This window comes from Corapipo altera, unplaced genomic scaffold (genome assembly GCF_003945725.1).
Source record: "Corapipo altera isolate COAL_440 unplaced genomic scaffold, ASM394572v1 66, whole genome shotgun sequence".
NCBI lineage: Eukaryota > Metazoa > Chordata > Aves > Passeriformes > Pipridae > Corapipo > Corapipo altera.
The window spans coordinates 2,652,902-2,680,177 of NW_020884924.1; the positions used below are offsets into that span (position 1 = coordinate 2,652,902).

A 27,276-nucleotide genomic window follows, 5' to 3' on the forward strand; every position below is an offset into this window, starting at 1 on the left:
GCAAATCAGAATAGATCATGCTTCAAATCCATGTATTCTTCATTGCGATAAAGATTGTACTTTACAATTTTTGTATTCCGTCAATTTAAAATATGAATGTCTTGTAAATTTACTTTCTATATTATGTTTTGATTAACCTTTATGGGTCTTTCTTGACTTTTTTTCTCCATTCTTGGAAATATTTTTTATTGAATTAATTTACAAAATCTGACATAAATCTCAGGATTCTTCCAGTCAACTCCACTATTCTTCAAAAATATATCTATAGCAGTTATTACACTCCAGTTCTTCAGTACAGTAGATGTTTTTAATGAGAATTCCATATGATTGAGTTTTAGAATCTTTTAAACTAACTTTCTCATTTAACTTTTTAAGCTAATACCACTGTGAACATTTAATGTGATCATTTCCATAACATTTATCTGAAATGCCACTGCAGTCAGCCCAGTTCAGTGGCTTTGACTGTTTCCAGTACTAAATTTGCTACACATCATTTTAGGTAAATGGTGGACTGGATCTCATTTAGACATAGCAAGGCTAATTTATTTATAGCTTGATGGCTGCACAAACTAGTGCACAAATAAGCATTTGTATTTCCCCCAGGCTTGAATAGGTTGTGCTGAAAATCCATGTTATGCTTTCACTCTTCTTACAACCAAACTAGTTAAACATGACTGAGATTTGCTCACTGGTACTGAAAATCACACATTCTGTCAAAGGTGTTGATTTACCATTTTCCCTTGTGTGCTTTAGACATACTTATTCCAAGAAACAGTCAGTAACACACTGAGAAGTACATAGTATGATATGCAATTTGAATAACAGATATACATGCAGCTGGAAACATTGCTAGTGAAGATTCCTCTTCAATTTATCAATCTTTGTGACATTTCTCTGAGCTTTCATAAATATCTGCTGTCGTATTTGTTGGACTCGGCAAACATAATAAATATAATAGTCAAGAAAAAATTGCATTTTGAGACAGAAAATTGGGAGGAGGTAAAGAATTGGAATAAACTGGGTTTTTCCCACAGATTTTTGACTTGTTTATCATGAGTATATCTATTTCTTAAAATGTATATAACATATACATAGTAATTTCTTTCTCTTTCTTTCTTTCTCTTTCTTTCTTTTTCTTTCTCTTTCTTTCTTTTTTTTGCTTTTGTTTCATCTTTCACTGTATTTTCTGTCCTTTTCTTTCAGTTGTACTTACTTTCACAGCAGCAACAGCCCTAATATGCATTGCTCAATCAATAATTTTTCACTTTGTTTTTACTTCATGACTTGGCAGCCAGGAGGGCCATCCGTTTTCTAGGGTGCATCAAGCACAGCACTGCCAACCAGTCAAAGGAGGTGATTTTCCTGCTGTACTCTGCAGCCTCATCTCAAATAATGTGCAGTTTTGTGTGTCATAATATAAGAAAGAAATTAGAAAGACAGAAATTAGCATCTTTGGACACCATTAGAGAGGTGTCCAAAGCATTGAAAGAAAGGTTATGAAGATGGTGAAGGGCCTTGAGGGGAAGTCGTATGAGGTGTGGCTGAGGTCGCTTGGTTTGTTCAGCCTGGAAGACAGGAGATTGAGGGGAGACCTCACTGTAGTCTTCAACTTCCTTGTGAGGGGAAGAGGAGGGGCAGACACCAATCTCTTCTCTGTGGTGACCAGTGGCAGGACCTGAGGGAATGGCCTGAAATTGTGTCAGGGGAGGTTTAGGTTGGATATTAGGAAAAATTTCTTCACCCAAAGGATGGTTGGGCACTGGAACAGGCTCCCCAGGGAAGTGGTCACAGCACCAAGCCTGACAGAGTTCAAGGAGTGTTTGGACAATGCTCTCAGGAACATGTTGTGATTCTTGGGGCTGTCTCATGGAGGGCCAGGATTTGAACTTCAATGTCCCTGAGATTCCCTTCCAGCACAGGATATTCTATAATTTTATCATTCTATGGCTTAATTACCGCAACTCTACAACATCAAATTCAATTTTAAATTCTACAGTACCAAACAAACTAAAAGTTTGGCCCATCTGCCTTAAAAAACTAGAGTTTAGGCTTCTATTTAAGCTTCTTTCTGCAGTTAGAGCATTCACTTCCTTATCTGGACGAACAGAATAAAGAGACTCCAAAAAGGAATATATATGTGCATAATCCTTATTTACTTGTATGTACATCCTGACTCTTGAATTAGCATTCTTATGACTGACTTCAGCAACATAGAATGTCTGTTTCTAGAATGGACTGGTCTGGATTTTGGTTCTTGTTCTCTTCCACTTAAATAAATTATAAAACTACTTTTACTCATTCAAATTCACACACTAAGACTTCCCATTCCAGTGTAGTTTTTATATCCCTAAATGGAAATGTTGAGAAAAGAATAACTCAGATCTCTATTTTTGCCTTCATATTGGAAACCAAAAGGCATTTTTTATTGTTTATATCCTTTTTCCCGAGTAAAAGGATATAAACTCTTCTTCACAGTATAACTCACCTTTACTTGGGTCTTTTGTGGACACTTTCTCAACTTAAAGTACATATACTGTCATCCTCCTCATCAAATATAGACATGTCATAGACTTTATATTTCTCAGGCAGTGCCAAAGCACTGGATTTTATTTGGTTCTCTTTTATTCATGTGTCTCCATTTACTCTAATGAACTTGAACTAAGGGATAACATTAAACATAGCCATCATCTTTTCTGTCCGATCTCTTCCCAGAGAGTTCCTTCCTTAAAAATATATTTCAAATTACATATGACAGATGTACTGACAAAATTTTTCTTTCAGTGATTATCAGCAGGGAAAACTCTGAATGGAAAGAGTTTCTCTATTTTCCATGTATCTTTAAAAGAAGCATACTTGGACTCTTCTCATTACACGTAGTAGTGTAAGTGTTCCCTTCTCATTATTATAAAATAAGATTTTATTACTATAAAATATTTTCTAAATATACAATATTTTATTTTTTAAAATAATATTTTATAGTGTCACAATTATAGAATAAATTCCTGTTCTGTTTTACTTCTACTACTCTCAGAGATAATTATCAACTTCTGGAAATTATTTTACAAATATGCATAATAATCACAAGAGTAAATGGGTATTTTATTATTTCTCTTAGCATTGCCATCATCCTGGACTGATTTTGCAAACCATTACAATAACTCATGACAAATAAATAACTCTTAAGAATTTATCTGTAATTGTTTTCCTTAGCCTATGTATTTTATGCTTACTCATCTTTTCAAAGAGACTGTCTCAGCTGCAAGAGAGTGGAGCACTTAGGCAATCATGATAACTTCTGATGAATGTGTGCTGGTGAATATTATCTATGACTTTTTATATTTAAACAAAACTCAGACAATTACTTTTCCTTTTATGTTATATTTCTCAAAGAACTTCTAATGTAACTCCACATCTTTATTTTTCAGTGCAGCAGTAAGTTTTTACCCATGAAGACAAATATTTTTGAGACAAAACCAGTTTGTTCTCTGGGGACAGATTTCATATGGTATCAAAAAAGTCATGACCAAAAAGACAAGTCCATATTAAAAAAAACCCAAACACTACCATCACCACAACAATCAATATTGACACCAAAGACAAAAAATAATGAAAAAAATACATTCGTAGGAATATATTTTGAATCATTTTGATATATGAATTGATTTACATACTTAGACGTTTAAAGTTGTTTGTGTCTAAAGGTACAGAAGTTTTTCAAAACTTATACTTCAAAATACAAAGATGATACATTTTATGTAAGTGATATTCTCAGGTGCAACAAAACCGATAAGACAACCGTATATGCTCCATTTCCTTGATGATTCTCCTGGTCTTAAAAGAGCAGTTTATAGCATGGAAATAGAACTAAAAAGTGGATGAAGATCAAACAAATGAATAAAAGCAGAAACCAATCATTTCTGATACGTTACTGGCAACAGAAATTGTTCCATGGATATTCAGAGAAGCTAGTAGTAAGTGTCTCAAATAAAATTACTTGTAAGTTCCAAATCAGCTCAAACGCATTTGTATTTTACATAAGGATAAGTTTTTACCTACCGACTCCAGACATCTCTGGAACACTGGCGGTGTACATGTCCTTGGTGAATTTTGGTTCATTGTCATTGATATCATGGATTTTAATGATAAATTCAGACTCTGGCTCCACTTGTCTTCCAGTTTTTCTGTCTATAGCCTTGGCACGTAGCACATACAGGGACTTTTCTTCTCTGTCCAATTTCTTTGCAGCATGAATATCTCCTGTATTTTCATCTATAATGAACAGACTGCCAGCCCCATCTCCTGTTAATATGTATTTTAAATTTCCATCTCCTTTATCTTGGTCAGTGTGTAGCTTCAGAGAGGTAGAAAAGAAGAATTCTATAAATATATGTATTATTATTACAGACCAAATAATTCAGGATATATGAATAAGTCTGTACAATCTTGACTATAATTGGGGTCAGTAGTGGTTATCTTCTGTTTCACTGTTGGAAAAATTGAAAATTTTAGACTCAGTAATACACAAAAAATAGCTCTTATCAAACTCATAAGGACACAAGAGGATGTATTGGAATAGTATTTAATTGGAATATATTGGAATAGTATTTAAAATGACCAACTAAAACCAAAAAATTATATTTCTTTGAACAGTCTGACAAGAAATGACCAGAACTCACCTTTTTGAAGATGACAGGGGGTGTAGAACTCCCAGGTAAATAATCCTTGCCTTGCCATTTATTGGTTGCTGATAAGGCAACCAGTTAACTTGAAACAACATAGAAGAAATGGATTTTAAGGATTAGAGCTTCTGAACTTCCACAAATCACCTATAACTGTTCTGATTAAAGTAATTTATGTTTCGAGTTGTCTTCCTTTCGTTTTTTTTTCCTTTAGGAACATCTTACCTCAGTTAATTATTTTTTTCCTTCTAGTCCTCCCCACACAGGAGAAACAATTTTCAAGAACACTAGGAGGTAAATTTTCAAAGGATAAAGAGGGGTTTAACAGTCCTTTTCCTACTCCATCTCTTGTTAAGGGTTCAAAACACCGTCACTGTGAACTTACAGGCACTGGTTATTTTTCCATACAGCACCATTATGAAAAAGTGTCTGAAACCAAAGACAAAACAAGCCACTGAAGCTGACACAGGCACTAGAAATTCTCACATAATGCTCTTCTTCAGAAGTCTATTCTTCTAATTTCATTTGCAGGGACACACAGTCCCTTTTTATAAGCTTCTGCAGGATGCTTTCCTTAGATGTATGCTTATAGTCACATCTGGCCACAGATCAGTGACCTGAGTGTTTATCAAATGTGGACAGAGCATTATCCCAGCATTTTTTTACTTCTATGAGTAGAAAAATATAGTATATCATCAACCCGAGAAAATATCAGGTATCAGTATCAGAAAATACAGGATCAGTAAAGGTATGACTCTAAATAGCCACTAGAGCAGTAAGTTATTTTTGCCACATTTTGCTTTGTTTCTGCCCTCCTGCCAGTGTTTACCTCATGAACCATTGCAAATTTTTTATTACTCTACCTATCTGAAGAATGATTGTAATGGATTTTGTTCAAATTCTTCACTTTATTTTTTCCTTTATTTTAACAATGCAGTGTAACACTAGTCACCAAATATTATCTGGTTATTGTTTTGGGCTTCCAGAGGTAAGGCTGGATGGGATGATCACCCAGTTTTAGCACTTAGCATAATCAGAGTATATATGTAATAAATATCTATGAAAATTAATAAGGATTGCAAACAGTGGGTTGAAACAGTTATACACAACATGCCTTTAGCACTCAAAAAAACCATGTTCCTATCAACTTGCAGCTCTACAGGCAATACAGAGAAAATAAACTTCAATACCTTATGGGAATCTTGACACGGATTACAGAGCATTAAGTAATCAGTTTCAAAGTTCATGAAAAATATTTGATTCTTATATTCATATTTGATATAGCAAAAAAAAGTAGACATGTCAACTACAAAATATAGCATATTTTTTTCAGTCAGATGATTTTGTCTTGTGTCACACAGGAGAATTTTATGTTCCTCAGAAACAGTGCACATTCCTTCTTGTTGAGATATTCCTCACCTTGTGACCTAAAGATGGTTTTATCTTCTTTCTTGAGTTAGAAGATTTTTAAAATGTGCAAATAAGAATCAGATCTTTAGGATTGATGAATACCACCTGAACTCAGTTTTCTCATGAAGACAAGTCAGCTCTTTTTGAGTCTTTAAAATGTCCAGTTATTTGTTACAATGGTTTTGTTTTTATGTGCCCCCGTAACTTACTCAGCCAGCCAGCCAAGGGTTCAACCAGAGTAAGAACCGTGCCTAGGGACACCATGAGGGATCAATCCCATGGGTAAGAAGAAGGGAAATAATTTAACATAAGGTTTAGGGAAGTTGGAGCCTCTGAGAAAATAACATCCTTTCTCAACACTTAATATAAGGAAGCACTTCTTGATTTTCACACTATGAGTCATCACTGACTAATCAGCAATTTATTAAACTGTTTATAGCACTAACATTAGTCATGTACATGCTTACATTATATAAGTTCTCAAAAGTTAAGTAGTTGTACATTCATTACTGAAGGAAAATATTGCACAGTTCTGAACTGAAAAATAAAAGAATGTGGTAGGAAGTAGAATGAGATTTTTAAATTTGTCTTGATTTAGAACAGAAAGCTAAATTCTTTATTTAAATAGTCATATACAGTATACATGGGATTTTATGAGAAACAATAATTACATAATATGTATTTTATTGGAAATTATATCTGGAATTATATTTTAATATGGTAAAGTGTGGTAGTAATATATTTCATTTTTGAAAACCTTCTAAATGTTTTTCCCAGGCAGTTCTGCTGCCTAAAGAATCTTTCACAGAACGTAACTTGTAGTTAGAACAGAGCTGGTCATCTGTTAAAAAGAGGTTCTATATGGTAAAAGAATACAGATGCAGATGAGTATCAGGCTGTGAATGTAAATACTGTTAGCTTGACAATCTCATTTTGACTCCTCAGATGAGCAACTCCGCTTCTATTCCAGGGTCAACAACATCTTGAAAGTGACAACAATAAGCAAGTAATGGGAGCAATGATCTTTTCTGTGCTAACAAGTGGTTCTGACAAAGAAATCACATCTGTCCAGTGGTATTCCTTTACCCTGCTTTTCATAGACTCACTGAGATGAGGTTAATTTATTTTGTCTGTCTTTTCAAACTAACTACAAAGATGTCAATTAGTTCAAACTGTGATGTGTATTTTAAGCTTCCTACTTATCTCATGTTTCTATGAAATGATAAACAGGATTTTCAAGCATGATGAAATTGTGAATAGATAGTGATTTCCTAAGAATGAAGAGTTCCACCTCTTATTCCAAATTTACTAATAGAAACAACAGAGAAAGTTGAAATATTTGTTTTGGTTTACTCTATATGACCTTTTTTTCTCTGTTTGGGGTGGGGTAGGTTAGCAAGCAAAAACCCTACATGGTTGGAAAAAAGAACTTTTCAAATATTTCCTTTCTTATATCATAAATTGTTCGTTCTGCAGGTCAGACAAAGCATGAAACACTTTGATAAATGATAAAGAAAAAAAATAAACCCACAAAAATACCTGAAATCAAACTGATAAAGAAAAAGCCAAACAAACTCAAACAAAAGTGGGCAATATATTGGATCAGACATTATAAATACGTTGAGTACATAGTCACCACTCTGATAATGAATGCCATCCCCATGAATTAATTTGAAACATGCTGGAATGAAGACATAACCCAGACGCACTGCTGAATATCTGGATTTCTTTATTATTTTTCACATATTTCTCTTTCTATAGTCTTCTGTGTGGCTGGCTAAACAGTTCTCAATACAACTTTTCCTGTGGATCATCAGAGATAAAGACATTGCTAATGTTTATGGGAGTGATGGTTAGCTATTTCTGTAACAATGTATGTCTGATAAATATGGGCATACTTATAAATACCCTCTCAATCTTTTTTTCTTTATTTACATAGGAAATATGTTCATCTCAAATTAGCCTGTCTATTCAGTTTTGCAAAACTGAATTTTTATGTGATGTGATAATTGAAATCTTGATGTTCTCAAAAATCTTGACATAAATTTACGTGGGTCACTGTTACTGTAATTTCCAATAAATAAATGAGTAAACAAGCAGCCAGTTATCTCAGAGTTCTGTAGCATAATGCTATTTTCCCTAAATCAAATACCTTGCTCCTTTGGCTTACACTTCACCCTTATGCAGTACTCAATATTTGTCAACAAAAGGTGTTTATAAGCACATGACTTCTCGGTTTCAGGAAGTATTTCATTTGACTATGCATTCTGTCTGAGCCTAATTCATGACTTCTCTCAAAACTGTTATTATTATACACCATAGAGAAGATATCATTCTTTAGAGCAAAAGTATAGCTCATAAATTATCAAGTTCAGGAATTAGTATGGAATGTCAAAACAAAATATAAAGGAAAAACTGTTACCTTAGAAAAGAGTTTCTTAAACGTCAATGTTTAAGAGCACTTGACTGTTTCTTATCAATTCAATTTTAAATTTAAATTCCTGTAAACTCTACAGTTGATCTTTCTCAGCTCTTTCTAATAAATAATAAGTCTTCTCAAGTTAGGTAGACATATAATCAGTGGAAGAGGGGAGAATCAATGGACATAGTTACCAAATTATACAGTGATATGAATGCTTTTTCTGCATTTAGAAGCAAGAAATTGCCTGACATCATTTAACTTTCATTTTATTTGCAGTTTATTTCTGTACAACTATTGTTGCAGAAGAAAAGGAGAAAAAAGAGCAAGAAGAACTACTTATTACTAGCAAGATTGTTATGAATAAATACAGTGAAAACATTTTATTTGCTGCCTAAATTCTCTTGTCGAGAGGAGTGAGGGGAAGGTAAAGACATAAACACATCTGGAGAAGGTACATCCATGTTTATGTTGTGGTAGACACTCTTAATGCTTTCAATTTAGGTGGTTTACATCGTGCCTCTGTATCATGGTACAGAAAAAAGTTTATTACTTCAGATCTCTTACCTTCACTGCCTCCACCCACACAGTTGTCTCCAGCAGAGGAATCCTGATACCCCATGTTCTATTTTCCTGTAATTACCTTCTAATAAGTGTGAAAAATTTTCCTTCTTTACTTTTAAAGTGAAGAAGATATGCTGGGGGGTTGTTGTGGTCAAATGAACTCTTTTTAGTGGCACTAAATTGTCATATCTGTATATTTTAATGGGAGATGAAGACCATGCTTATTTCCACATTGTTGTGGTGAAACTGCTACCAGAACACAAGTCGACCTCTCCAAGGGTATGTCAAAGAGTCAGGATTGCACTGAGCAGTGATCACAGTTAGAATGCGGATGCACCTTGAAGGGCCAAATGGTGCAAATACAGAGCTTTAAAGTCAGAAATATTGTATGTTTTTTTTCAGATGTGTCAAAAATTTACCAGATAGATAGGCAGGTGATTGAAATATGATCTGGAGGACAAGTGAATTGAGTATGCCCAGTCCCAGGCCCAAACATCTGAAACTCCGAACAGTGTAGTATCCTGGTCACACAGAAGAGTAATTGGAGGTTCCTATCTGTCTTAGTTATTTTTATTTGCTCTTCTTAGACTGTGACAGGCAGGAATGAGAAGAAGATGCAAAACTGGGTCTTTTCGTGGCATGGGGAAGCAATTCTAGATACCACAAGCTAGATACACTTACAATGTGTTACCTTTCTTCCTATAGTCACTGTCAAAGACATTACATTGTATATTGTGCAATACTGTGCTTGGGTGTTCATCCTTACTTGCTATTTAGTGTTGTATATAAGTAGAAGTAAAAAGTTCTTTGTGCAAAAGTCCTACAAATTGCATTAGACAACTTTAATGTCCTCACAGTGTTTGTTAACTACAAAATGTAGTTTCATAATATCTGTAATTTGCTATGATAATTTAATGGGATTAATTTTTTTTTTGTATTACATCTATGTGATGCAATTTCTAAGGAATCTACTCTACAACAGTCTTTTCCGTTATTTTTTTCCACTTACACTAGTAAATTTAGATTGTATTTGTATTTACATGAAACATTGAAAATGTTAATGGTGAGTTTGTGAATACCTGTACATGGATTCCAGATGTTTGGAGCATAGCCTATTGCATGTTATTCACTAATTTTGGCTGGAACAGGGTTTAATTTCAGTATGTATAATTCAAAGGACTTTCTTAAAGGAATATATTAGGGTTTACTTGCTAGGGTTGTTTTCTTCCAGTTTCGGGAGGAATAACAATAAAATATGAAGTGTAAATGGTGCTAGTTATTTTGCTTTGAGATTATCACAAGTCAGCAGAAGAAAACTGAAAGCTATAAAGGACAAAGATTTTTCCTCCCTATGAAAATGAAAATTAACAGAGTTGCATTGGTAGTGTCTTATTATGCCAAATGTATTTCTATTTAAAGTTTTGATAAACCATAATTCAGCTGTCCAAACATATCTCTGCTCCTTTTTTATTTCATGTGGAATTTATGCTCCAGATGGAAAATATTGCTCCTCCACCACAAAACCACTGTATATTTAGTCTCTTAGTTCCTGGTGCAGTTAAGGTGTTTTCACATAGAGTTGTATGTTGTAAAGGACCTTAAAGATCATTTAGTTCCATCCCACATGTCATGGGCAGTCATAACTTAACCTTGACTACAAAGTCTTTTCCTTGACTTTATCTTTCATAGTATTGCTTTCTTTATAGCTTAAGGTAAAGGTTTCAAACCATATATATATTCAATTTGAAAGTATTTTTCATTAAATTAACATAATGAAGCATTACATTAATAACTTGACAGCTATAAAATGTTGAGTTTTGGTTGTAATATATCCAGACCTACTGACTCTGGAAAATGTATAGAGAAACAATAATAGACTGTATATGGCTTGAACTCTGAACCTGAGAAAGTGTCACGAACTGTCGGATTTATTATGATCCTTTCAAGTATGTTTATACCTTTTTAAATTTGAAAGCAATAAGCATAAATAGTAAGCAATGGGAAGGAAGAGGGAAGCATAAGCTATTCATAAATGTCCAAAGTGACCCATTCTGAAACTAGTGGAAAATAAAGAAAATTTCTTGATTTTTAGGTTTTCTCAAACATCTTTTAATCACAGTTTTTAGCTAAAGCTCCTGGCCTGAGGGAAGAAACATGCTAAGTACTGAAAAACATGTGTATGTTTCTTCTAGAAAGTCATGTGTCTATTTACATCAAATTTCTATTCATATATGGTGATTATACTATTCTATTTATTCTGAAGCTGTGGAACACAAAGAAATTGAGTTTTCCAAGTCGTCCCAATATGTATTAAACCACAAATTGATTTGACCCCAGGAAACTTGACTGTAATTATTACTCTAAGCTTACTCCAAGTAAAAAAGGTTATTTATATAGAGGTGGGAAAGAGACAGTATTTGTGAAAGAGGATGGATGAATATTACCTAAAATAAAATAGATTAATTCTTATCAAAAAATGAAAGTGGAGTACTTGAAATAAGAGCTTGTAGGATCCCAGACATAAAATCTCTCATGGAGGGCTAGTGACAGGCAGAATATTGACCAGTACCCCTACTCTATGATTTCAGACCTTTGTGAGATTCACAGAAGCTAGGATACATCATCAACAGCAGCTCAGCCAATATTCTCCTTCATTATCATTTTAACTAATTAAAAGCTCTGAAGTTGTCTTAATAGCTGCAGTAGTTCTTCAGTGTAGATTGAAGTAGCAGTGTAAGCATTGCTTAAATTTTCTATTTATACGTGTTTAATCAAAAGTTTTATGTATATGCTAAATGGCAATGTATTTACCTGACTTAATTTGTGACATCAGCACAAACTTCTTAATTAAACAGTCAAACTCTGTGTGTGATGGTAACCTAAGTGACTGTATATTAAACAAGGCAAATGACATTTACTTTTCTTATCTTCTGTTTTCCAGCATCTGGTTCTTATGTTCAGCTGTCTATTGTTAGGAATTCTCCAGAGAATGATATCATGAAAAACACTGCTGACATTAGCTGCAGGTGCTGATTTTGACTTAGTAGGTAAGCGTAAATCTGGTTTCCATTCTGGAAGGGTTCAGCAGAATTTTTAGTAGTCTTTTGGTTCTGGTGATACAAAGACAATATAGGGAAATTCTATATATATCCCTTCCCCTTTATACCTAAAGGGGAAGTCCTGAAAATGAGAGCTATATTCTCAAGCATCTCCTTTCCCTGTATACCTTTTGTATCTCCTTTACCCTAAATGCTAAGCTGTAGTCAAATCTGCAAAAGTGGTTACATTCTTACTTCTGATTTCAGAGCACATAAAATTTTTTCTCTCTCTACTCTCGAAAGCAATGGCTGGGTCACAGGTTTTCAGCCTGACAAAAAGAGCAAACTTTTTTTTTTTTTTTATGGTTTGCCATACACTGTCATTTGTCTGTTCCATAACATGAGATACAGATTTACAGGAAGTGACTGTCTTTATCAGTTGTGTCCACAGGTCAGAAATTATCACATCATAACATCAAACAGTGTCACTTTAATCAATCCCTGGAACAGATGTTAAATCCATCATTATTTTAAAGGCTTCACAATAACAAAGGATGTCTTTTTCATGGATTTCTCTCACTAGAAGCTCCTGAGTGAAATCTGTCTGTGTGTGCAATATCTCTTGCTGTTTTAGAGGCACTCAAAGTGCACTGTAGTTCCAAAAGATGTGCACAGAGATAGACAGGAATAAAAGCTCTGGCCATGGAAGCAACATGAATTTGTCACATGGATAAGGATTATCCCTTACCCTTTACAAAACTAATGGATCTGAGCTCAGGTCTACGCCAATAACCTTATAAGAAATACTCTAACAGGGGAGACCAATTGTTCTTCTAGCCAAATGCTTTATTTCAGAAGCAGTAGGAGACGCTAGTTTGAGAGAATACTCAGTATGGCCACTATAATTTTTAATTATTTTACAGTCCCTACCTCCCTGACCCCAGCATCTAGAACTTTCAGATTAGAATAGACCTGTGTGTGGGTTTGTGTTGTGTTATGTTTTGTTTTGTTTTATGAATCTGATGTCCTTGAACCTGTATGGTTACCCATTGCCCTACCTCTGGACAAGTACTGCATTGTCTGAATATCCTGAATGCCATACTGTTTCTAGGGATGTGTCATCCACAATGACCTGAAGGACGCATCAATAACAGGAGTAGTTTACCAATTCTAGTCATAATTTTATGTATATATATGTGTATATAGATATATATGCAGGTAAATATTTATAGATCAGAACTGCATGATTTTTAGAAATTCATACAGTATAATGGAATGGTAAGATGTTGAGATGTAAGCCAATATGATAAGTGTCTTTTTTGGTTTTAAAAATGTAAACAGACTTCTAAGTTTGCAGCACCAAACAAACAAAACCAGGCTGTTGTCCTGCTGACTCAAAGGAAGCAGATCCCAGAATACACATTTTTCCTAAGTTGTTCAACTATATGTAGTTTCCAGAAATATTAAAAAATATTTTAAGTTATTTACTATCGCTAAACCATATTTACTTTTACATGCATGCATTTCAAACCTAAAAAAATATTATGTTGAACTATTGATTCATAATGATCTCTATCACAAAGCTTCACTTTAAAATTATGTATTTTTCCTATGATCCTGTTTTGTAAACTGAAAAACTAAATATTTTTTGGACACTGTACACACCTCACAAAAAAAAATTTGTTCATTCCTCAATATTAATTTCAGAATGCTGTTGTTAAGTGGTGACACTTTAGATATTTTAAATATTTATCTAAAACTGAATTTTCAAATGAACAGTGGTAGAAGGTAGGTAAGATCATTGCTTGACTTAAAGCATCAAGCAAAAAAAAAAAAAATAGAAACAACCAGACATATTAAAGTATTATACCGTTTCTCTATCTGACTGACTGTATTGCAAATGTAAACTGCCATGCCAACTGAAGAGTACTCAGTGAAAGTACACTGTAGAGGTATCCATGTCATACCTTCATCAGCCTGAGTGCAATTCTCCTGCCCCATGCCTGCTCCAAGGCACATAGGCACGTGCCCAACTCTTGGTAAAATCTGGGAAGCGGATTCTCAAAGGAAGGTATATCAAAGAAAAAGGTTTGTAATCAGGACAGGACTTAATAAGCACCAAGCCTCGAATTTGTCTTGTGATGATGTAGCTTTCTAAGTGAAGCTATTTTTTCAAGATGAGTATGATGAAAACCAGTAGTTAGGAAAGGAATATTTAGGGTAACTTTTTTTTCTTTTTCTTATTTGTCATTGATTTTGTATTTACTGAAATTTTCATTGCTTACTTGTATGGTTCTTTTAAATCTTGTTTCAAAATACCATCTTTGGAAGGTCATAACTGTAATGGGGGCAAAGACAAGGTGGTGGCTGGAATAGTTAACAAAACTACTTAATAACTTTCATGGCAAAACAGAAACTGATAAGTGTAACTCTATGTGGAGCGGGCCTGAGATGGGTTTTGGGTTCTGCATAAACCAGAGGCTGATTGTACTTGTCTGAATAAACATGAAGACTATGAAGACTTTGACTTAGAGGAGAGCCAGGATAAGGCTGCCTGAGGCTTCAGATAAAAACTCCATGAAAGAGAAGTATTGCCTAGACAAATCAAAGCATAAGGCCCTAAAGCAAGCATAAAGCCCTGCAGACAAACAGGTTGCTTCATTGAAAGAATGTTTAATTTAATAGCTGAATCTGCAAGCTAATCCTATGAAATGATATTAATATGGAGACATTAAAAAATTCAGGAGTTATTGAAGAGGTTTGCTTTTGTGTTTTTTTTGGGTTTTTTTAAATTCATAATGCAAATATTAATGAAAAAGAAGCCCAGCAGGAGGAACATAAGGGAATAGTTAAATTATTGTTAGTTTAACAGTAAGGATAGTCAAAGCTTTTGCACGTAATTAGACCAGAAAAAAATCTGAATCTATTGATGCTAACTTTCTATTAAATTTATGAAAAAAAAAGGATTTTTGGGGGGGGAACTGGAGTCTTCAGTGCTGACAGTCTTCATTCTTTGGTGAAATACTTTTTTGTCTAAAGAATTGCTCTGTACTTTGGAAAAGCACACAGCACATAAAATAAAATCTGATTGTTTTACTAATTATCCTATGACTTTGTCTGGACTCAAATGTTGACCATAGTCTTGTTAATCATTTGGAGATAGGTTTTAAGACACAACTTGAGATTTTGCTAATATTCGAAATAAGGTATTAGAAGTGCTCTTTTTTTTCTTTTTTTTTTCCAACTAGTTTTTACTCTTGATGAGAACTGTCCTTTCTTGTCTGGACCTCTACAAATATATAAGCCTTGCCATTATGCTAAATTTGTCCCTATATAGTGGCTCTTCAGTTCTGCATCTAACTGTTGTCATTGACTCACTCTCTGACTTCAAATCACTGTTTCAGCAATTTTGCTGCAGTTTTCTCCTCAGAAGAACAGATATGGAATTACCTGTCTTACAATAGGTACTGTTCATTTAATGGAAAATACTTTGATATATTTGATTGAATGATACTTATGCAAGTGGAAATTATCAAAAATAATCCCAGTATCATTATTATAACATTTTACTTATCCTGTTCTCTTTTATCCTCATCAAAGGGATCAACATAAATCCTTTCTTTATCCTGAAGATAAAACAGTGTTATATATAGAGATACACACACACATTTTCTCATAGTATTTTAGGAGCATAGAATGACTTTAAACTCTTTTTTGTTATTTCTTTTTCTTTTACATATTTTGAAGTTAGACCAGATTTAGCCACCTGAAGTACAAAGAAAATTAACTACAGTGCCACTATTAAAGATGAAAACAGAATGAGTGATTCCTGTTTCTATCAGTACTTTTGAAGGGCTAAAGAATTCCTTCTGCTATAGATTCACATTTTACCCTTCATGTCTTTCTGCATATGATTCTACATTTTTCATATGGAATGGGTGAGAATCAAACTGTTACCTCTTCGACTTCATAATTGCTAACCTTTACAGAGATTAGTGTATTTGAATGTTCGGTGAAACTTAGAAAGATAGTAAAAAAAACCCAAAACATTTTAATAATTGATTTTACTTTTTTGCCACAACCCTGCTTCCATTGACTTCAGTGAAAATATATACAGAAATATTTGCTCCCATGCCAAATTTCTCCTTAAATTCATTTTATTGTCCACAGCACTTGTTTATATATAATATAGGTTTAAAATTAAAGGCAAATATACATGATTATTTCTTTTAGTCACTAGTTTTACACAAAACCTACAGTATTTTTTCCATTTTTTTTAAATTATTGTGGAACTTTAGTCTTACCATTTTAAATACAAATGCTATGGTGCTAGAGAGACAAGGTAAGTAAACACTTTCAGTATTTTGTTTTTCATTTGTTACTTTGGTCCTATCAGTCAGCTACCTGACCCAGTTATATATGAAGATTTAATGCTCTGTTACCTCCTGGTATTTGACAGTGTTTATTCATCACAAATGCTTATTAGAAAGAAAAATATGTTTACTTCCACAATCCCTGTAAGACTGAACTATCAGAAAAGCACCATTTTTAAAAGTTGCATCAGTACTTGCAACATTTTTATCAGTTTGATATATTAGTGTTAATACCACTTAAGCTGCGTAGAAGTTGTAAACCAGAACTTTTTTATGAGAACCCTATTTATTCTTAATATTTGGAAACTTAATTTATTTCAACTCTTAACCAGAAATATGTAGCAACAACTGAAAGTTTAAGGGGTAAAAATAGCTACAGGTGTTGACAACAATCACAAATTTTAAGTTAAGTAAATGCATTTTATGAATGCTTGACTAAAAGTATAACAATATCCCACTTAGAATTTCTATCTTTGTTATTGTTATACAATAGGCAAAGTTAAAGCTGTCATTTGTATGACAAATTCAAACATTCAAGTACTGTTCACCAAGTAAGCAGATATTAAATATTTGGTTCTGTATTTTCCTCCTTTTCGTAGTGTGTCCTGATATATTGTTCACCCCAATACTTCATGGCTGTTTTCATTACATTCTAGAGCTTTTTTTGTAATATTGTGTGGAAACACCTCATACATAGACATGTTAAGAGGAAAAGTGCTGTTAGAGAAGTTACATTTTACAGATGGAAAAAAAAGCAAAATTTATACAAAGCAAATATTTAATCAAATTTTATTAATAATTATTTTCAGCATTATCAAGTATTTATTATACTAATTATTATTTTTATGGGAAGATCTAGGCTAAAAATTTACACCTGTAGCTGAATTAGCCATTCCAAAGACCTCTTTTGTTAAGAGTTTTACAACTAAAACAAAGGAGAATTTTTCCTTAGGCTCCTTCTATGGAAATGGAGAATACATAACAAAAATTTCTCTTCAGTTGAAGAACTCATTTAATATTATCAGCCTGGTTGTCATTTCTTCACACTCACAATTTGACATCTGAAATGGGGATACTTCTCTAAAATGTGAAACAAGGTAGGGAGAAATTGGTAACTTTTAAAATGTTCATGGAGGCTATAATGCTTTCTCATCAGTTCCTTGACCTTAGAGTTATGTAAGAGTGAGCAGAACTTACCCCAGTGTGTTTGTGCTGCTACAGCAATCCATACAGCAATGATATGTCCGTAATTATGTATTTCTGTAACTGATGAGAGATTACAAGTTCCTCTTTTGACTGATGTCTGCCATAGTGCTAAATTAACTAATTACATGGACTAGACTAACATTTTTTTTTCAGTTTTCAGACTGAAACACGTGATGAATCCTGCAATAGACAGGAGTTGATGTATCAGGTACATACAGAAAGAAAAGACTTGTTCTTCTTGGCAGTTGTTTGTTGACAGCCTCCCTATTTGTCATCAAGGTGACTATTCATAAACGCATGTCTGAGAGACAAGACATTGCACCATACCATCCTCCAATGCAGTCAAATTGATCTTTTTAGGTAGTCATATATTGTTTTGTTCTGATGAGTTTTGAGCAATTTTTATCAACAGGCTGGGAGGTATCAGTAAACCACATTATAGTCAAAACACTTCCCCTCTTCAGAATTGCTCACCTAATATAATCAATGGAATAAATAAACAAGATAATGAATAATATCTTGTGAAATACATTTTCCTCACCCTTTCACCTTTTTCTGCACCCTAAATGATTGCCTGATAACAGATAATGATAGGTCTGTAGATTACCAGAAGTCTAATCTTCTCTTTCCAGGCTTAAAGCTGCAAAGCTGAGAAATATCAACCCATGAAGTTGTAAAAAGATAGGGCTATTCTAGGAATAACAATTACTTGTAGAGCCAGGTTCCTGAGCCAGGCAGGTCTTGGAGGCAGACCTTCTTAGGCCTTTTCACATGAGGAGCTTGACAAGAACAAGAACCTTTTAAGCTCAGAAAAACCGATTTTTATTAAAATGACAATTATATTTTAAATGGCAGCTGGAAATTACCACCGGAGACAGAAGAGAACTTCATTTTCCATGCTCACTATGTTTTTAAATCAGGTGCTTTTACTTCAAGTCTTGTTTTTTATTAACTTGTCAACACCCTCAATCCCAGCAAACTCCACTGGGGGGGGTCTCCACTGTGCACGGCCCCTGACCTCCATTACTGCTTTCCTGTCTCACCCCCCTTGTGCTCTGAGTACACATAGGAGATACCCAGGGAAGGGAAGCTGTGACTAAGCCAAAAGCAAGCATTGTAATGAACTATAAACTAAACTCCAAACAATAGCCTTTGCTACACTGGGGGCTGGGTGATCATAATTTTTTTCCAAAAAGAAGCATGGAGGGAGAGAGGAAAAAGGGAAAAAAATTGCAAAATTATTGTCGTTTTACCTTTGTTGAATTGTCTTGCATTGGCTTTGGCTTTAAAAATAGCTCAATATTTTTTAGATGCATTTATGCCACGGATGAAGTTTTAAGTTAGAGTTGTTAAATTTTAAAAAATTATCTTGCAAATTCTCCTTTTTTCATTAAGTGCAAAACACCTATAAAGGCACATATTTGGCAGTTTTGTTTTTTTTTTTTAAATTGAAAATCATTACATACTGGATGTTCTGTCCCAGAAGAGGATAGGGGAGGAGAAGGGACAAGGAAATGGAAAAAGCGAAGAAAAGGAGAAAGGGAAAAGTTCGCGATAAAAGGTTTGAGGATTTCCTTATTTCTTATTTCTTATCCTTTGGATTTATTTTTTGTTGCTTTTTTTTTCCCCACAACCAATCCAGCTAATTTAGCAACTGAACTTGAAAAACACACACAGAATCCTTGAGAGGAAAACAGATGCGACCCAGAAGAGATACCCATCCTCCTGCCTCCAGGTAGGATCAATGTCAACTTTCTGGCCTGTGTTTTTTTTTAATTTCTCATGAAAACCTGCAGTATGAAGATAATTCTGCTTCTCTGAGTGTTCTTTACCTAGTACTTCACTGTATTGACTGCATTTACTATCAAAAACTTTTTTCTGATGGTTAATGTAGATCAATCTTGTGACAATATGAACCCAACTTCTTGCACTGAACATGACAAGATCTTCAGATTGGTTTTTTTAGCAGTCTTTTATGTAGTTGAAGAAACAGAAACTGTCAGATCCCATGACAGCTGCTCCATCTGTACCAAACAATGCCAACTCACTCTTGTTATTCATGTCTTTGAAGTCTCTGATCATTGCAGTTGTTTTCAGAAATAATTCTTTACTTTGTGAATTATGATGTTCAAATTTGACAGCAAAATTCTAGCTTAGGCCTATTATTGCAATGTAGCATTCAAGTTTTTTTGAATTTAAACTGTTTATACTTGGGTTATGCATGATGTGACTAGATCTCTTCATTATTTTTGAAACTTCAATTAAAAATGTATTTAGGTTATCAGAAATGAACTGCTGTCCTTCCTTTAAAAAAACCCCAGTTCTATTGTGTTTGGAAGATGTAACAATTGTCTTTCACAATTTTCTTCTTTCTTCCCTGGTCCTTCAGCCTTCATTTTAACAATGAAATTTTATTGAAAACTTTGGTTTTTACTATTTTTTGACAAAAATAAATTTTACTTCCAGCAATTTTTCAATAAGGTTTATGTTGGCCTTCAGAAAATAAATTATTTTTAAACAAGTAAACCTATGGCTATTTATTAGTGTTTGCAGTTAAGTTATGAATGTGTCTAAGACAGGAGCTTGTTATGGCACTTTTTAAACTTTTTTTTATTTCTTTACCTGTTTCAATTTTATTTAGGAAATACATCTACCTAGAGATATATCTGCTTGAAACTAGACCAAATATTTGTTGAAGAAATGTACTAACTGAAGAATGCAAAGTAAGCGGAGATACTTGATTAATTTATTAATCAAATAGGTTTTCTGTTTTGTATTTTTTAAAATATTGGTCAGACTTTTTCTCATTCCTTTGATATTTTCTGTCCTTCTTTTTTTTTTCCTTTCTCTTTTAATACGTCATTATTTCCTTGTATTTATTCAAATACAAGGAAAAACTTGAGGTCTGAGAGAGGAAAGTAAAGACAAAAGGAGGAGACAGAGGAGACCACTAAATTTTCTTCTTTTGTTTAATCTTAAAATATTGATTTTACTTTAATAGCAGAGTTTCTAACCAATAGATATTATTTAATCTTCTTCAAAATTTGGAGTTTATAAGATGGTTTTGGGATATAGTGCATACTAGATGGAACATACTAAGATTGTGATGAAGTCTACCCTCAGTTTAATTATACTTCTAAATGATTATGGGTCAGCAGCATATGATTATTTATGTTTCTGTTGTTTTCTTGAAACTTACCATACTGCTAAGTTAAAAGATATCAAAAAACAAGCTGTTTTCAGCAGCATTTATGTGTTGTACTCATTTCATGTAAAAAATGTAATTGAATGACTTAAAGAAGGAAAAATCTTGTCCCTTTGAAACCATTTCAGTATATTGTTGCAAAACATAAAGGACTGTGTTTTCCAAAATGGTTGATGATTTTGCTTAGGCCTATTTCTTCTTGTCTAGGGATACTTCATAATGACAGAGTTAATGGTATTTCTCATTTTGCACAAGTGATGTCCATTCAGTGGGTGTCAGGTATGTCATGTAGAAAGAGAGAGACATAAAATCAATATTATCTTTGGAAAATAAAACCAATTGTTCCTCAAGGGCTACCTGGTAAGAACCTTCAGTGAATTTTATTAGTTTTTTTCTTTAATTAATGAACTTCATCTTCATCAACATTTTAATACTTCCTGAATTGCATGTCCTTTTCTTTAGATTGTTGTCTCTTTGTAGTGTTTGTTAGTAAGTGAGTACATTCAATAGGCTTTCTCATAGAAAGTCAGTTTTAACATTCATTTTTTAGGTTCTGCATGAGGTTTAAAGTTGGTAGTAGCTGAGAAGTTGGATCTATTGATCCTCACTAGTGAAAAAAAAAGGAGATTTCAGAAACCAAAGAATACCACAGTATGATATATCACCAGGTGTTTATTTTCTCAACACCTTTATATTTCACAAAAATACTTATCAGTTTGGTTTTTTTCCTTTAAAAAGAAATTAATCTCATAAATTTAATTCTGAATGCTATATTGTAATCCCCTTCAGTAGGCAGAATGAGTTACAATTCCTCTCACTATATCCTCTGAAAATTCCTCACATTAATGATCTCGTTGGAATATTCATCATTCACACTAGGTAACAGGCATCTTGAAAGAATATGCCATTTTTATGTTTTAGAATTTATTTTTTCTTCTTGGCTAAATTTTTAAGCAGGACTCTGATACTGCTTACCTTACCAGTGTCTGATTGTGCATTATCTCCCTGTGTATTTTTTAAACAATATCTAGCATGAAGGATCCACTGATTTCTCTAATAATTTCCTGAATATAATTTAAAAGGATAAGAGAATAAAGGATACCATAAGCAGTTCTTGCATTTTTGCAGGTATGAGTAGTAGAACCCAATAAGTTTATAGACTTCCTATGCACTTATTTTTTATGCATTTACCTGTATATGAGACGGATCCTCTGAACTGAGAGAAGAAAAGAAAGATGAGAGAGGGATACACTGTAAGTTGTCTGGATTTACCTTCACTCCCATCACGTTCACAAGACAATTGTTCTGCATATATCCCCTGTCCTTGAAGGGTGACTGTTCTCTGAGAAATTTCCTTACTAAAATTGCTCATCAAGCCTTTTGGCAGCTGTTGAATGCTAACTTCCTTTGCTCATCAAACAATATTTTCAATTTCTGCCAAGCATATCAGATGAACTTAGTGGCCTGTATTTTATGTCACCTATCAACACTATCGCTGTTTTTGCCTAAAAACTATCTAACTGTAATTAGCTCTCTTCTAGCTTTTCAGGGTCCATTAACACTGTGTTAGCTCTGTTAGCAGTCTGTGAGCCATGCACCAGGTTTGCATGGAGCTCAGTTTTTCATCTACCTTACTAGTACACCAGAGATCTTTTTTTTTATTTACTTGTCACAGGGTGAGACCTACCAACTCAGATAAATGAGACATGATTGCATTTGCCAGCTCTAAGTGCTTAGATTAGTTTGGTATGTATAGGAAAGAAATAAAAAATCAGGCATGGAGATGTTGATAACTTTCCATTCTTGGAGGATATTTGGGAAGGAGACCACAGGGTGAGAGTGGTCCTAGTAAAACTGCTCCTTGGCCTTAGTTATGGGGAAAGAGATCCTGGGGTTACTTGGCTAGTGATGCCATTGGCTGACAGCAATCTAACAATAAAAAGTAATATTTAAGATTATAATACATCAGATATGAGGAAGAAACTTTGCACTCCAGGAACATTTGATGTTGAGTGGAACCTGAGCACAGGAAGTCCTCTCATGGGGCCAGACTACCAGTCAGGACTTGGGCAGTTCACCGGTAAAAGCAAGTACCCAGTTTCCCTGGATCCCTACTCTGGTCTAAACTGGGCTGGCATCTGAACAGTAAGAAAGAGAGGTGTGTGGATTTCACAGAATAGCTCCCCATTCTATGTACTCATCCTTCTTAGGAAACAAATTTTATCTCATTATGTCATACTGAGTGATGCTCCCCCACTACCAATAACAGAATGCACTCATAACAAAATAAAGCTTCAATAAAGTGGCATTAGTAACAAAACACATTCAATGACCTAACAGATAAAAATTGTATGAAAATTGAACTAGAGTAGGAAAAATAATTTTTTGGTATTATGGCTATGATCTATTAGAATTTTATTTCCTGATAGTTTTTTAATTCAGTTTATTTAATTTTTAGTGCTACATTTATTATTCTACCCCAGTAATCCATCTACTTGTGCATATCCATATTAAAAAGGGTTTGGATAAGAATACTTGCTATGAACTAGTTCCCATGGGTTGGAATAAAAGTGTTCTTTCTTCACACATACCAATTTGCTAATTATCATCACTTTGACCAGGAGAATAGTAAACCTGAGATTTAAGCCTTCCTCAGAATAATATTGTTCAAAGTTGTTCTTTTTTTTTTTCTTTAAAAAAGATTCCCTGTTTGACTTCTTGTTGTATCAGCTCCTCTTGGTGCTGTATGTCACATGTACCTAGGATAATTTGAACTAACTCAAACGGATTTACTATGGTTTTATACCACGGAGGACAGAACTATGATAATTTCATCATCTTATAAACTGTTATAAAATTTATGCAACCATATGGAGTTCATCACTTCAATGCAACTCCTTCTCTTTGGAACATAGGGTAATATTTGGGGTGATTTCCATCTCTTTAGAGAATCAGTGATGTTGACCTCTCTCAGGGTCTTTGTGTAATATTTTGCAGTGACGTGTGAAAAATCGTAAGACGGAATCAGCTCTTATGTTTGACAGTTCTCCTCTACAACAGCTTTCTGTTAGAAAAAATAATTCTGTGAGTCTAGATAGAAGTTACATCTATGGAATTCTATATTATCGTGTACCTTTTTGTATGTTTTCTTGGTAAGTCTACTCAATACTAAATTATACTTGCAAACAATTTTTTTGAGAAATATCTCTATGCAATTAGTTCATTCTTTATTGAAGCCCCATTTTTCTACAACAAAACTTCCTATTTTGCACACTGATAAACACATCTAGCAATAGGATTATTTGCTCTCATTTCTGCTACTGCAAGTCAGAATTTCTTTCACTAAAAACAAAATTGTATGGTGTAGTGTTGCTAGAAACAAGGTCAGAATCAAGTTCATAGTTACCATAATTAGTTTCTTTGACATTGGTTTCTTAACAGAGAGAGAAGATTTTCACATTTTCCAGATGATCATGTCTTCCATGACCAGAGATACTAGTTAATGGTCAGAAACATTTTGGAACTTTTGACTATAAATGTCTCAATCAATTTCGTATCTAGGCACCCCAAAATGAGAGAGCTACCTGACAATAAGAACCAGTGACAACACTGGGGATAAATGACAGAAACTAGAAAGGATATTTTTCACCTTAAGCCATTAAGATAGACATTTCCTTAATTTTTAAGTCATTCTGGATATATTCTAAATCTTTACCAAGTTTGTTTGGTTGTACCAGACCACAAGTCATATCTATGGATGGTGAGACTCCACAAAGGACTAAATATCTGGAAATCTTTGAGTCTTGTGTTATCAGAAAAGATAAGACTGCAGACAACTGTAATTCAGAGGTGCCGTTGCTGGCAATAGCGAATGTAGATAGATTTCAAAGAATATGAAGTCCTTCAAGTCATTAATTAAAGATATCAGTTTATTTCAGAAGTGATGAAAACTAGATTTTTTTCACCTCCAACACTTCATCCATACTTGGAATTGTGGATAGACAGTAATTTTATTATTAAAAGAATTCTAGATTTCACTTGAGGAAGTACACAGCCCAGCATACCAGCAAATGCCTCAAGGTAGATTAATGAAGGCATAACTTTTTTATTCCCTTATCTGATATTTACGTTTAACAGTTGAAAAAGTGATAAAACTTACATAGGTATATGTAATAAGAAATTGGAACGGTTTAGTCTGAACAGTTTCCTATTTTCTTTTCACTGAACTACTTGACATCTCTCACAACTTCTAACAGTCATGGAAGCCCCAGGGGGTCTGTGGTGTGCTTTGACTTAATGAGAAATTGGGACCACTGCTGTATAAAAAGCAAAACAACTGTGAAGAAGGAGTGAAATTACCAAGGGTGTCAGATGCATCATCTTTAGAGAATCCTTTAAACACTAGGCTTACCTTGCCCACATATTGAGTATCTGGACCTGTGTACTCCTCCAGCAAGAAAAATTGATTCCACATCCAACCACGCTTGGTGCGGTGCAGTGTTTTTCCATCATTCGCTGACAATTCTGTTATCTTTTCACTGTGTGAGTGCTTGTTAGTCCTTTTTTGGGATGGCATCATATGAATCACATGAAACATATAGCTCCAAAGCAAAACTGTCAGGAAGGAGTAGGTCCTCATCATTTACAGAGATGCTGTTAGCCTCCACTCCTCTAATAATTCACCAGAAAAATTTTTTTCAAATGTTATATTCCTCTTGTAAGTAGAACCTAGGGTATGGAGAAAAGTATTTAGATAAGTTGCAACAACTTTTTTTTCCCTGAGGAGACAGGAGCACAATCTGATACTCACAACAATACCTCATGTGAGTGACAAATAATAATAAAACTTTTTCCAGTTCACTCTCTCACATGGTATATAGACATTGATTTAAAACACAATCTGAGCAAAATAGTTCATCTCAAAACTTTAGCTACCACCAACATCCTGACACAAGGAAACACCCCAAATAATAAGAAACCTTCCAATATAATCTCTCCCAGTTCAGTCTGATGCTATCCTCCCTTAATATCTGTGCAGAATGGTCTGCAAATATGAATTGTCTGTTACTTCATGATTAATACAACCCATCCTTCCTCCTCGTTAGTCCCCAGTTGTCCAGAGTATCTTCTTCTATTTCTGCAGAAAAGAACTCATAAAATGAAATTTAGAAAGTGTCACTAATGCCTTTAACAAGTTCTTTAAACAAGAAAGAAAATTACTTTTTAGATAAGTATGGATTCATAGGAATCCTTCTGGGGTTAAAAAAACCTCTGCATTTGGAACAGAATTCTCCATTTGGAATGTATTTATTTTTCCCTGAATCCTGGACGAATGAATGGGAGCTTTCATGATATAGAACTTTACTGTAATTATTATTTTTCTAAAAATGGCTCTCATGGTTTGTGTAGAAGTTTGTAAGCAATATTTAATCAAAACAAATTAAATTCATACTCTTCATCTGGCAGTGCAACTTAGGTGCCTAATGTCCCAGTCTTTTCCATAAACTTTTTCATGATAAGTCTGTTTTTGCGTTAGGATATCTTTTGCTGAGCTGCCATTGTATATTACAGAAATCATAGGAAAATAATTCAGCAGCAAAAGTACATTTTCTTTAGAGTCCTAGTCCACTAACAATGATTGTAGTGGATCACAGCACTCAGAAATTTTAGAATAGTGAAATCTCTAAGTTAAAAAAGACACATATAAACCTATCCTTCTTTCTTCTGCAACCCAATATTACTAGCAGCTACTTTCACTCTGCTGTTTGTTGTGTTATTTTTTGGTGGAAGGGAAGGGGAGTCTCTTTTTGTACAAAAAGATTATTTTGGAAATAAGATGCTTTTTGCGAAAATTATTAGTCTGTTGAGAACCAAAACTGTTTAATGGAAAACATTCAGTGAATTGTACTCTAAAGACCTTAATGATAAAATGAATAGAATTGTGCCCTTGTGTGAAGTTTTCTTAAAATGATTATATCCTGCATGGACTCAGGATCTTAGCTAGCAATCCTGAAGGAGGATCAAAGTCTCAACGTTTTAGTAACTTCAAACAGAGTTTTAACTGAGAAAGAAGTGAAGGCTTGGAATATTTATTACTTTCTAAGATCATGTTCCAAAACAAAAAGAAAACAATTCAATAGGTGTCAGATTTATGCAGAAGATCATGTATATAGTTCAGGAAAACTTGTTTTCTTTTGCTTTTTATTTTAATTGAAGAATCAAAGTGCAAAGTAAATTAACTCTATTTGCATAAAATTATGAATGTACATAGATCTTGGCATACATTTGTGGATGTATTTTCTGTGAATTCTTGTTTTCTCCCTTGTAATTCTCAGTATGTTCCTGTTGCAGGCAGAGGGACAAAGTACAACTCTCCTGTGGC

At 33.9% G+C, this 27,276-nt stretch overlaps 1 protein-coding gene across 1 annotated transcript in view; it reads right to left on the reverse strand.

The window, feature by feature from the left end:
- The window catches only part of CDH9 (cadherin 9), a 99,737-nt gene that overhangs the window by 44,281 nt on the left and 28,180 nt on the right, over nucleotides 1–27,276 (reverse strand). The window contains exons 2-3 of the mRNA XM_027657496.1: nucleotides 25,306–25,622; nucleotides 4,057–4,351 (exon numbers count right to left, since the gene is read on the reverse strand). Coding sequence (XP_027513297.1) covers nucleotides 4,057–4,351; nucleotides 25,306–25,536 — 526 coding nt within the window. The 5' untranslated portion in view covers nucleotides 25,537–25,622. The remainder of the gene's footprint in view (nucleotides 1–4,056; nucleotides 4,352–25,305; nucleotides 25,623–27,276) is intronic.